Source organism: Scardinius erythrophthalmus (assembly GCF_964197995.2).
Source record: "Scardinius erythrophthalmus genome assembly, chromosome: 5".
NCBI classification, from domain to species: Eukaryota; Metazoa; Chordata; class Actinopteri; order Cypriniformes; family Leuciscidae; genus Scardinius; species Scardinius erythrophthalmus.
Genome location: NC_138225.1, coordinates 45,597,844 through 45,610,948, shown reverse-complemented (window position 1 = coordinate 45,610,948; position 13,105 = coordinate 45,597,844). Strand labels below are relative to the sequence as shown.

General features: G+C 43.1%; 1 protein-coding gene across 1 annotated transcript in view; it reads left to right on the top strand.

Moving 5' to 3' along the window:
- Positions 1-4,767: 4,767 nt before the first annotated feature.
- The window catches only part of drd2b (dopamine receptor D2b), a gene marked incomplete at both ends in the record, with an annotated part of 88,573 nt that continues 80,235 nt past the window's right edge, over positions 4,768-13,105 (top strand). Inside the window, one exon of the mRNA XM_081365404.1 lies at positions 4,768-5,046. Within this exon, the coding sequence (XP_081221530.1) occupies positions 4,768-5,046 (279 nt within the window). The remainder of the gene's footprint in view (positions 5,047-13,105) is intronic.

Below are 13,105 nucleotides of genomic sequence, written 5' to 3'. Positions count from 1 at the left end.
ATTTGGGTGGAATGCTGTCTTCTCTTTGAGCAAGCTGGATGCGCTAGGTATGATGCATTAACGAGACTGACTACAAGAGACAGGTAAGGAGCTTTTTCCTATCTGCTCTCTCCTGAGGGATAGTAGTTAACGTTAGCACAAGCGTGCTCGGTACTCGAGGGAGATGCATTCGTGTCCGTTTTCATATGATTCTTTACAGAGTGATAGAATCTGATGTTTGAACTAGTGCACTTGAGGTTAAATGCATACTTTTGCGGATGTGGTCACAGTAATGGGTTCCACTTGGGCTTGACTCTCTCTTAAGGGATGAGAGTTGAGTGCCTGCACACCGTGGTTCGGTCCCATGGCCACCATTACAGTGAGGTGGGATTGAGCGTGGGGGTTTTAGGCACGGAGTGTCACGGTTCATAGATCCAATGTCTCTCTCTAGTCTTGTGCTTTGTTGTTTACATGTGTGTGAGTGTGTGAGTGGGTGTGTTCGGATTGTTACTGTTGATCAGTATCCAGCTGCAATCACTCATCATCACCAGCTGCCACTCATCTCATCTCCTATAAATGCTCACCACTTTCTCATCTCCTTTGTCAGATCGTTGCATGAAGTCTCTGTGTTGTCTGATCCTGTTCCCGTGCCTCGTGTCCCGTCTTGAGTTCCTGTGCTCCGGTTTCGCGTCTTGTTGGATTACGTTTCATGTCTGGATCACGTCATCACTCATCAGAGCACGCTGCACTTCATCCATCACTCCGTGTCTGACCAACGAAGTCCCTGCGCCACCGCCTGTATCACCCGGATTATTCATCATCATCATCATTACTGACTATTAATAAAGAGCTTTTTACTTGCATATTGTGTCCTCGTTTCTGACGTAACACGGAGGAGTCAAACATGAAGTTTTTCTTTTTTTAGCTCCTCTTCTTGTCTCAAATAATACTATTGTTCTATGTTATGTATCTAATTTTAAAGAATTACAAACAGAAAAAGTGTAGAATTGTTATTATAATTGCAAATATTAGGAGTTGTGGAGCGGTATAGCCTGCGTCAATGAAAGATTTGCTCTGGTTTGGAGGATGAGGCAGATTTTGTGGAAAACAATGTCTGTCTGGACATAACTACCCCGCTTCTGTGAGCCTCCTTGGTAAGCTGTTCTGAGCAGGCTAGGCGGTAGGGTATTATGATAAGGGGCCCTAGTTTAACGATCTGAGCGCATGGTCTAAAGCGTACGGCGCAAGTTCACTTAGGGCGTGTCCGAATCCACTTTTGCTAGTTTAACAACGGGAAAAATGGTTGGCGCGTCAGGCGCATGGTCTAAAAGGGTTGTTCCTATTCTCATAATGAGTAATGGGTGTGTTTTGGGATTTACGTGCGTTAAACCAATCAGAGTCTCATCTCCCATTCCCTTTAAATGCCAGTTGTGATCGCTCCATGGCAGATTCGCTATTTACATGACGGAATTTGATCGTGGAAAGACCGAACGCATCTCCAGAGTGCAAACGTAACTGCTTGTGTAAAGTAAAAGTGCGCAATCAGACCATCTACGGGACAATCTATGCGTGTTGTGGACCCGCCTATAGGCGCACATTACTAATGCGCTCATTAAATAACAAAAAAATATTGCGCCATTGACTTTAGGACAGGTTTCAGCTGGTCAATGGTGCAGTTTATTTCTGTTGCCTCAAAATAGCAACGTGCCAACAATGCACCAGAACAAGTTGTTAGGCTCTCTGGGACCCTCTTTGGTTACTGACCTTAGTGTGGAGTGTTGCTAGGCCTCCTCTCATTATGAGTGTAGCTACATTGAGTCTTCCACTCTGCAAAGCTTCGTGGGCCAGTTAGACTGAGTTTTAGCTCTTTCTGAGCTTTCTCTGTACTGCCCTTTGGGTTAGTGCGTTGCTAGGCCTCTTGTTTGAGGCTCCACTCTTCAGGGCTGGATGCTGGCCTTAATATGAATGTAGTGAGGCTTTCTCTCTTTAGAGTCACCCTATTGAGGCCTCCGTTCTTGAGAAGCTCCGGTCTATGATGATAAAATGGAGTGAAATTAAATGGACAGCAACTAGAGACTTTTGCTTCTCAGATACTTTTGCTCTTCGTAAAAACGAGAGGAGGCCTGCAACACCTAACGCTCAGGACATCTTGCAAGGAGGCTCACAGAGAACTACCAGTCACAATGCTATCCTAGCGGAGCTCTGAAGTGCGGAGGCCACAGTAAAAAACTCTCTCAGCTCAACTCTCTCAACCAAGGAGGCTCACAGAAAGCCTAACAACTTGGCATGCAATAGGCAAGCTCTGAGGATGGTCTAAAAGTGCCTACTATGAGCCTAACTACTCAGTACTACTGCCTGGTCGAGCTCTGAGGACGGAGGCCTCAGCATAACGACTCTCCGAAGTGAGAGGAGGTATAACTACGTCCTACCCCCAGGACAGCTACCAACGAGGCTCACAGAGAGCCTAACTACTTGACATCGCTATCCAGGGGGAGCTCTGAGGAGTGGAGGCCTCTATAAAACAACTCTCTAAGCGAGAGGAAGCCTGGCGACGCTCCATAATAGAGGCAGTAGCCAAGGGGGATCAGAGGGTGCCTAATGACTCAGCCCTGCTGCCTGATCAAGCTCTGAGGATGGAGGCCTCAACATGACGTCTCCCAAAATTGAGAGGAGGCCTAACTACGTCCTACACTTATGACAGTTTACAAGGAGGCTCACAGAGCCTACTACTTGATATCGCTATCCTGGTGGAGCTCTGAGGACCGGAGGCCTCTATAGCTTGACTCTCAATAGCGAGAGGAAGCCTGGCAACGCTCCACATCCTGTGAACGGTGGATGTGTACAAAATATGTTTTTTTTACAAGACCTCCGCATCTCACTGTAAAGATCTGGGAAAAAGGAAGACTCATACGAGCTGGTGGATTATGCCCCGAGAGAAAATGGTCATCGAGGCGGCCACATGAGGGTGCGCTTATCGATATTCCACGGCAGATCTAACCTATCCGCGGCGCGACATAACGTCCAACAACTCGTCATATGCGGGGCAGGCGGCGTGAGAGCGCTCAGAAACATTGTCGTCCTCATCAGCCTCACCCTGCACAGCTTGTCCTGGGGCGAGGAATGTGCTCGCTGCTGAATCAGATGCCGTGAGAGAGAATTGGTCAGCCACCAACGAGCGAGAGACACTCAAACCCCTCTCAAGCACATTGGCGAGCTCCATCTGCAAGCCACACGACTTCAGTTTCCTGCTGGCCTCGGCTGCAGTAGGTCCTGAACCGCGGGGCACAGATGGCTGTCCCGATTCCCACAAGAAAAGGGGCAAACAAGAGTGAAGTTTCCTCAGAGCAGAGCGCCCACAATGCATGCAAAGACTGAGCGTGTATGCTCCTCACCCATACACATAACACACATACAGTATCGTGTGTGTCATCAGGTGTCAGAAAACGCTGACACGGATGAACACACATTCTAAAATTCGCAGTGCTGGTCATATTATAAACTTGTCTGTTCAGATCGCACGTTCAAACACACGGCCTCCTGAAGAAAATAAGAGGATGACGTATTGCACAGGTGCACTTTTATACTCTCGATCTCACCTGTAGTTTCGTCATAGGCTGCCGCCTGCCAATGTCAAGTTCATTGTCATGTTTAGATTTCCACTTCAGACACCAGTCACGCCCAAGGCATTCCCCATTACGACTCCTAGGGGACACAGCTTTTCCTTTCCCTTTCGAAAGGGTGCTATGAACATTAGAGCCATATACTGTATATTTTTTCCATTTAATAAATACTTATAACTTCATTACTTAATGTTGATAAAAATGTATTAGTAAACTATTTGTATGTTGATTTTCAAGTAAAGTCAAGTCATCTTTATTTCTGAAGTGCTTTATACAACACCGAATGTTTCAGAGAAGCTTTACAGTAATAAACAGGAAATTATCAATGATTAAAACTTCATCAAATATGAAACAAATCAAATTCTGCATTAAAGCTGCTTTACAGAAGACAATAGTGTTATTATTCAGCTCAAGTCAGTTCAGTGTTGAATCAGTTCAGTTCAATTACTGTGTAAAGTTCATCAATTATGAAATGAGTTCAATTCAGTTATAAGCAGCTTTTCAGAAGACAATAGAAACGTTATTCATTTCAATTCAGTTCAATGTGGATTCAATTTAGTTCAGTAGCATTGTCAATGTTGCATGATTGGTTAATAATGAAACAAAGTTGAATTAGCTATAAATCAGATAATCATTCAAGTTTTGTTCTCATTCAACAGTGTCAGTGCAGTCAAATATATAACATAGTTGAATTTTAAGTGTCTTTTAAACCCCAACTAAGCAAGCCGAAGGCGACAATGGCAAGGAACCCAAACTCCATCAGGTGACAGAAATGGAGAAAAAACCTTGAGGAAAACTCAGTTGAGGGTTTTCCTCTGGTCAGTCCTCCTTTTGCCAGCTCAAGACAGCAACATTGGCTCAATCAATGGCTTGAGTTGGACTATCTGTTTTCAAACCAATGAAAGACTTGAGGGTTGTTCAGGAAAGCAGTTTGAAAACAATCATAATTGTTGTTTCATTTGGTGAAGTGAAATTCTGGCCTAGAAATTACACACTTCTGCTTAAAATAAAACATAAATCAAAAACTCTACTGAGATATGATAAAGCAACCTCTGATCAATAACATGTTCCTTTGTGTTGACATAATGCTGTTTGGTTTCATCCCGTGTGGCTTCACTGACAGTGAATTATGTTTCTCAGTTTCAGGCATCTTCCCTGGCAACAGCTCATGGATTTCCTCACGGAGTATCCCTACAATGACACTTATTTTGACAACGGAACTGGGGCCCTCAACAGCACAAGCTGTGAGGCCAAGCATCAGTATAACTACTATGCCATGCTCCTGACTCTCCTCATCTTTGTCATTGTCTTCGGCAATGTGTTGGTGTGTATGGCAGTCTCCCGAGAGAAAGCGCTGCAGACCACCACTAATTACCTTATTGTCAGCCTGGCGGTGGCAGATCTTCTCGTGGCCACATTAGTTATGCCCTGGGTGGTGTATCTTGAGGTAAGGAACATTATTATTATTATTTTTTTTCATATGGAGCCACATTTCAGGTTCCTGGAAGTTAAAAATTACCTCAGACTGTATACCAAAAATGAGCCTCAAAATTGAGGATACAAGGACATGTCCCAGTGGTTGCAGTGAGCTGGCACCTTACAACTTTTGGTTTACAATGCACATGGCACCGCAGGGCTTTTGTGTCAGCTGTGTGATTTCCAACTCAAAGAAAGCCAATTGATCTGTCCTTGAAACATAATGCACCTAAGACAATATGTTAAAGGCCCATAAAGGTTTCACAGGAACTAGAGGACTAAATGAGTTGTAGCTATGCATCAAGTAGGGTCATTTCACTTTTTCTCCTTAGTCTTTAGGTGTTACTATAAGATTACAAAAAAGCATAGGTGCTATCATGAAATTGTGATGAATATATATATATATATATATATATATATATATATATATATATATATATATATATTTAGTACTGCACAGCTGAAATGATTCACTTTGCAAAAAAAAAAAAAAAAAAAAAAAAAAGAGAGAGAAGTTAAAAAGGTAACATGAGTTCTTTGAGTCTCAGTTGCTTTCCTGATATTTTGCCACATTGAGGTTTTCTATAAAAAGACATGCATAAATCTGATATTAAAATTCTGCCCAATAATTTCTTGCTTCATATTATGGCCGATAAACGATAAATGGCAGATATTATAATGGATGTGCATGGTAACCAACTGCTTACTATTGCTCTCGAAATACAAAGGGTTGTCTTGTGGACATTGTAATGTTTATGAATCTAATGTTTTTGCTGGCTAAACTAGCTGCTGAAATATCTTGGCCTCCTCTGATAGATTACTGCTGCAGGTCATTTGATAATGGTATATTAACCTCCACCCATAGATTATTGCAAGAAAATAGAATTACAACAAATGAATCTAATATTAATCTAATCTTAAAAAGCAGTGCCTTTTTAGTATTATTGAGATACAATTATAGTTTTTATCAATAATTTGAATTTGATTTATTTTCATATTTTCCATTTTTTTTAACACTTTTATTTTTAATTTTTGTTTTACAGGATGAACAATTAATGCAAAAACAATATTAACAGAAGGGAGGAGAAGGAATTATGCATAAATATATCGCAGATGTATGTTACATAGCATAGAAAGCTTTATACCTATACATATCCACGCATATTCTTAAATATCAATCATCATATACCTGCATACCTAAAATTATATGTATGCACTAACCCCCCTATTAAAAAAAAAAAAAAAAAAAAAGAAAGAAAAAGAAACACTGAACAACAAAGCCAAACTGGTAAGGTTAATCATTCTAATAGGCATTACTGTTTACTTAGTTGAGGATGTCTTTACATTCTTTATATATCAACCACTTTTCCCAGTCCCTTTTAAAAGCACCTTTCTTCGTCTTTAAAATATATGTAAGTTCTTCCATAACCATGATTTCTTCAATAATTCCAAATTACACTTCAAAGTAGTATCTTTAAGCCAGTTTCTAGTTATAGTTTTTTTGCAAGCCGCAAGAAGGATCTTACATAAATATTGATCACTTTTAGGAACTAAGCCTTTAATATTTCCCATAAGTAGAAACATAGAGGTTCTGGGTATTTTAAAAACAAATACTTCCAACATAACTACCTGCACATCGTCCCAAAAAGACTGAATTTTCTCACAGCTCCAAAAAATATGTGTGATCCGCTTCTAACTGTCCACACTGCCTCCAGCAAGCTTGCTGTCCAGAGACTTGTTTGTTTCTGATCTTAGGTGTTATAAAGAAGCGGATAAGGCACTTCCAGCAAAACTCCCTCCATATTTGTGAACTGGTAGTAGTTTGGTGTATTGACCACAAGTCATACCAATCCGTTTCTGGTATTTCAATCTTTAGTTCTTTATCCCATTTCAATTTTATATATAATGTAGAGGAGGGGCCACTACACATCAACACTTCATACAAAAAATAAATTATTCTGGGTAGTGTATGCTCATAGGCGTCCATCATCATTTTAGTAAGGGGATGGATATCATTTACTCTAACTTTTCTTTTTTTGTTGTAGTAATCCCTTAACTGGAAGTATCTAAATAAATCCTGATTTCTTATTCCGAAGTTTTCCTTTATGTCCTGGAAACGTCTAATTTCACCCTCTCCAATTACACAGCACAATGCTGTTATTCCCCTATCCCTCCACTGTTGAAATATTGGGTCATCTCTTCCTGACTTAAATTCCTCATCATGAGTAATCCACCTAAGTATTCCAATTTCTTTCTCCAGTTTGAATTGTTTAACAATAAAATGCCATACCTTCAATGAGAATGTTGTTATTGGGTCCAGTTTATCTTTAATATATCCATGAATTTTACTCTCCCCTATAAGTGACTGAACTTGAAGATCTTGTATATGTGTTTCTATGTCTTTCCACTTGGCTATGTAACTAGAAGTGCGCCAATATAAGATGGGACGCAACTGTGCTGCACAGTAATAATTTTTAAGACTTGGAAGAGCCATGCCACCTTTCTCTTTACCTTTCCCCCCTAAGACAGCAACCCTGTCTAATCCTCTTTCCAGGAGGAATCTCTCTGATAGAGACCCATTTACTCTTACTCTAGCTGTCGGGTTTTGATATAATGATTTGATACACTGGACAGATTTGTCATAAAAACCCAACTTTTCTAATGCTAAGTAAAGAAATTCCCAGTTGACCCTGTCGAAGGCCTTCTCGGCATCAAGACTGATTAGACCTACAGGTAATTTATTTCGATGAGCCCTATCTATTATATGGAGAGTTCTTCTTATATTGTCGTATGTTTGTCGACCTTTAACAAAACCTGTTTGGTCTTCATCTATGAAGTCTGATAAGAATAATTGTATTCTGGATGCCAAGATAGAACAAAAAATGGTATAGTCTGTATTAAGAAGTGATATGGGTCTATAGTTTTGACAATGTTCCCTGTCTTTTTTCTCCTTGGGGATAACAGAAATGATAGCCTCTTTCCATGATGGAGGAGTTTTCCCTTCTTTTATGATCCAATTGAACGTGTCCCTTAGTAATGGCATCAGCTCTTTGTAGTAAGTTCTATACCACTCTGAAGGGAAACCATCGCTCCCTGGTGATTTGCCTGATTTTAATTTGCCCATGACCTGTTGTAATTCCAGCCCGTTCTCATCCTAGGGCGTCATATATTGACGCTTTTGACATTTCGTCGACATCAAACGCACATGGCACCCTTTAGCGTCAATATGAGATGCAGATAGAAATGGGCCAGAAGGCTCCTCCTGGTGGTCTAACCCTAACCCTACACCAGACCTAAACCTACCCATAACCGAACAAAGCTCTGTGCGTGTCATATTGACGCTAAAGGGTGCCTGGTGCGTTCGATGTCGACGAAATGTCAAAAGCGTCAGTATATGACGCCCAAGGATGAGAATGCGTTGGTAATTCCTCAGTGGTTATTTCTGCAGTTAGACTTTTATTTTGTACTTCACCAATAGAGGGCATATCTAATGTATTAAGGAATTCTTGTGTTTTTGTTCTATTCATACCAGAGGTCTGTTTGTATAATTCTTCATAGTACTCCTTAAATATATTTCTAATATCTGTTGGTTCGCATTTAATTTGATTCGTTTTGGGGTCTCGTACTTTGGAGATTAAATTATCAGTCTGTTGTTTTCGCATTCGTCTTGCCAATAATTTAAGTGCTTTTGGTCCTGATTCATAGTAAGTTTGTTTCATGAATCTAGCCTTTTTCTCCACTTCTGACTGCAACAAGCTGTTAATTTCCTTTCTCAATTCTCCCATTTGAGCCCATATTTTCCATTTTAATTTGAATTGAAATAAAAAAAAATCATATACGTTTATATATATATATATATATATATTTTTTTTTTTTTATCTAATCATTTTATTAATTATATTTCAGTTTTCTGAAATACTTCTGTTTATATTTCAGTTAACATTCATTTTAGTTTGGCTAACCAAAATGTTTTTTTTATGGCTTTTGTTTTAGTTGTAGTTAATAACCATGGTTGGCAGAGACTGAGTGACAGAGAAACCTTTTGATGTATGTAGCTGTTGGATTTATTCAAATTCAGTTTGTGCTTAGGGCAATATTATCTCAAAAGCCTACAATCCCATTGCTAAAGCTCAACAGGCATTCTCTGTTGAACTCTTTGCTTGCACTATTAACAAGAAAAAAAAATGAGTGCTGAGAATGTAGGGAATGTGTGCATTTTTGTAGCACAGACAGAGAATTGTAATGGAAATCTTTGAGGCCATTCAGTATTATTGAGATATGAATGAAACAAGTCTAACAGGCATTAGAAAAGACCACAAAACAGTTATTAATGGAGCTAAAACTGTCATGGCTCGAAAGGAACAGTCAAGGATTCAAGAATACTGGTGTTTATTAACACAAAAGTATAGCTGTAGTGCAGGTTCAGATAGCAGGCAGACAGCAGATAACAGGCTCGGCAACGCAGGACTCAGTGGGCAGACAGCAAACGGACGAACCCCAAACGATCCTCAGAACAGGCAGAAGAATCACAGAACAGGAACACAGGAACTCACGTCCGATCCTCAGAACAGGCAGATCAATCACAGAACAGGAACACAGGAACTGGAGTGAGGAGAAAAGACTGTGAGCTGAGCCTGAGAACCTCCACAACCATCTGACAAAGACAAGACGAGGTGACAAACAATATATAGGACATTCTCATTCAGAACAGCTGGCGCTGATCAGCTCATCAGCGATAACGAGCCGTGCTGATGAGCCGCGCCCATTCATACAACACGCACTCACATAGCGAGGGCGAGTCAATGAATCCATGAATTGTGACAGTACCCCACCCCCACCCCGCCGGAACGCCGCCTGGCGTTCCCAGACACCCTTACCTGTCAATTGTAATCATCGATAAGGGAGTGGTCCAGGATGTCCCTAGCAGGAACCAACTTCTCTCCTCCGGACCGTAACCTTCCCAGTCCACCAAGTACTGGAAACCGCGTCCCCTCCGTCTTGAGTCCAGTATACGATTAACCGAATATGTAGGTTCCCCATCTACGAGTCGCGGCGGGGGGGGGAACCGGGGCAGGCGGATTAATGTGAGAACGAAAAACGGGCTTTATTTTAGACACGTGAAAGACGGGATGAATTCTCCTGTACGCTGGAGGAAGGTTGAGGCGGACTAACACCAGACTAATGATTTTGGTGACAGTAAACGGGCCAATGAATTTGGGAGCAAGTTTATTACAAACGGAGCGGAGAGGAATGTTCCTGGTTGAAAGCCACACTTTTTGACCTGCGACGTATATGGGAGGCTTAGACCGGTGGCGATCGGCTTTAGCCTTGGTGCGCGCCCCCACCTGGAGAAGAGTCTCACGGGCTCTAGTCCATGTGCGGTGACACCTCTGGACGAAGGCGTGAACGGAGGGGACCGCGACTTCGGAATCCAGACTGGGAAAAATTGGTGGCTGGTAACCTACACTACACTCAAACGGAGAAAGGCCCGTGGACGACACTGGCAACGTATTGTGAGCGGTCAAAAATACGCGATAAAGAGTCGAATTTGATGTTTTTGGAACCCGGGCGGTACGAGAGAGAAAAATCAAAACGACCGAAAAAAAGTGCCCACCGAGCCTGCCTGGAGTTCAGTCTTTTGGCGGTTCTGATATATTCCAGGTTCTTGTGATCGGTCCAGACGATAAAAGGTACCCCCGACCCTTCTAACCAATGACGCCATTCTTCCAACGCTAACTTTACTGCCAACAACTCTCTGTTACCAATGTCGTAGTTACGTTCAGCAGGCGATAAACGACGGGACAAAAACGTGCAGGGATGCATCTTGTCGTCTGTGGGAGAACGCTGGGACAGCACTGCTCCTACCCCCACCTCTGACGCATCGACCTCCACCACGAAATGACGTGATGGATCAGGGGCAATAAGGATGGGGGCTGAAACGAAGCGGCCTTTCAGTTTAGCAAACACAGCCTCAGCTCAACATATATGAACTGATCTACCATGTCTCTCAACACGTCATTGACGAGTGCCTGGAAGACCGCTGGGGAGTTGGAAAGGCCGAACGGCATAACCAAATATTCAAAGTGCCCCCTGGGGGTGTTGAACGCGGTCTTCCATTCATCCCCCTTCCTGATGCGAATCAAATGATATGCATTACGTAAATCCAATTTTGTGAAGACTGATGCTCCCTGCAACCTCTCAAAAGCTGAAGACATCAACAGTAAAGGATAAGTATTCTTTACCGTGATGCTGTTCAACCCCTGGTAATCAATACAAGGTCGCAGAGAACCATCCTTTTTCCCAACAAAAAAGAATCCCGCCCCCGCTGGAGAAGAAGAAGGGCGGATGAACCCTGTTGCTAGAGAATCAGAAATATATTTCTCCATAGCCTCCCTTTCTGGAGGAGAAAGCGAATATAACTTTCCCTTAGGCGGAGACGTACCTGAAAGTAAATCTATAGCACAGTCATAGGGACGATGCAGAGGAAGAGAAGCAGCCCGGGACTTACTGAACACTTCCTTTAGGTCGAGGTACTCCGGTGGCACGTTAGACAGATTCACTGGCTCCTCCTGCAACACAGAACAAGAAACAGACGGAACAGCAGACGAAAGACATGAGGCATAACATAGATCGCTCCGACCGGAAACAGAGTTCTGACCCCACTCTATCCTGGGTCCGTGTTTAGCCAACCACGGATGACCCAGGACAATGGGAGCGTGAGGTGACTGGGTGAGGTAGAGTGAGACCCTCTCAGAGTGGTTACCCGAGGTGATGAGTGTGATGACCAGTGACGTGAGTAATGCCCGGGAGTTCCTGTCCATTTAGTGCATGGGTCACCAAACTAAGGCCCGTGGGCCGACTCAGGCTCACCACCCCCCTTTGACTGGCCCCCCAGCCCCTCTGCCCCCCACTATTTGAACCGGCCCTATGAGGCAATCCCCAAAAGTCATCATGGCCTATTTTTTTTAATTGCTTTTTGGAAAATAATAACATGTCTGCATCTGGTATTTTGTTGATTTTTTCAGTTAAAATTGTTTCCGAATTTTCGTCATCCGACATGTTCGAGATCAAGCAGTGACAGACAACGCACACACAGAGAACTGTCAGATAACTGTCAGTGTTCAGGACAGGAAAATGGCTAGCGTTAAACGAAAAGTTGATAGATAGTGCAGAGTTTTCAAAGAACAGTGGACTAACGATTATTTTTTTTGTTCAGTGTAAGGACCGTGCAGTTTGTATTATATGTAAAGAAAGTGTGGCGGTTTTCAAAGAATATAATCTGCATCGTCCCCACGAAACCCGCCACAAAGAGTATGCTAGCTTGTGAGGGCAAGCAAGAGAAGACAGGATTCGGGGGATGGCTGTGCCTGGACATAGTAGTGGAGATGGCTGTGCCAGGCTAGTAATCTCTACTACACAATGAAGCCTGCTGGTGGTCATTTTGGTCTGGGTCATACAATTCTATGTTATATAGATGACCCGGCCCCAGCCCCCCCATCACAGTCAGGAACGATAATGTGGCTCCCAGAGAAAAAAGTTTGGTGACCCCTGATTTAGTGCGTGGATAGTGATGGTGTGCTCCAGAGCCGTGATAGGGATGTGAAGCTTGCGAGCCAAAGAAAAGTCCATTAGATTGCCCTCCGCACCCGAGTCCACCAGCGCCTGGCCGTTGAAGGAACGGTCTGCCCACTGGAGTCTCACCGGGAGGAGGGTGGCGTTCGAGGGTCTGGTCATGGATATCCCGCCCGACAGTAGTCTCCGCCCTACCTCCGGGCTTGGCCTTTTAAAGGACAGGTGGAGATGAAGTGGCCGGCCTCTCCACAGTAGAGACACAGACCTCTCGAACGGCGGTATTCTCTCTCCTCCCGGGAGAGCCGAGCTCGACCTACCTGCATGGGTTCAGGATCGTTCGAGGGGCTGACCATGTTCACTCCTCTGAGACCGGGAAACTCCGTGAAATCCACCACTGGAGTCGGATACGGTCGATTCTCTCTCTGTTGTAGACGTGCATCGACCCGTAGTGCCAGTTC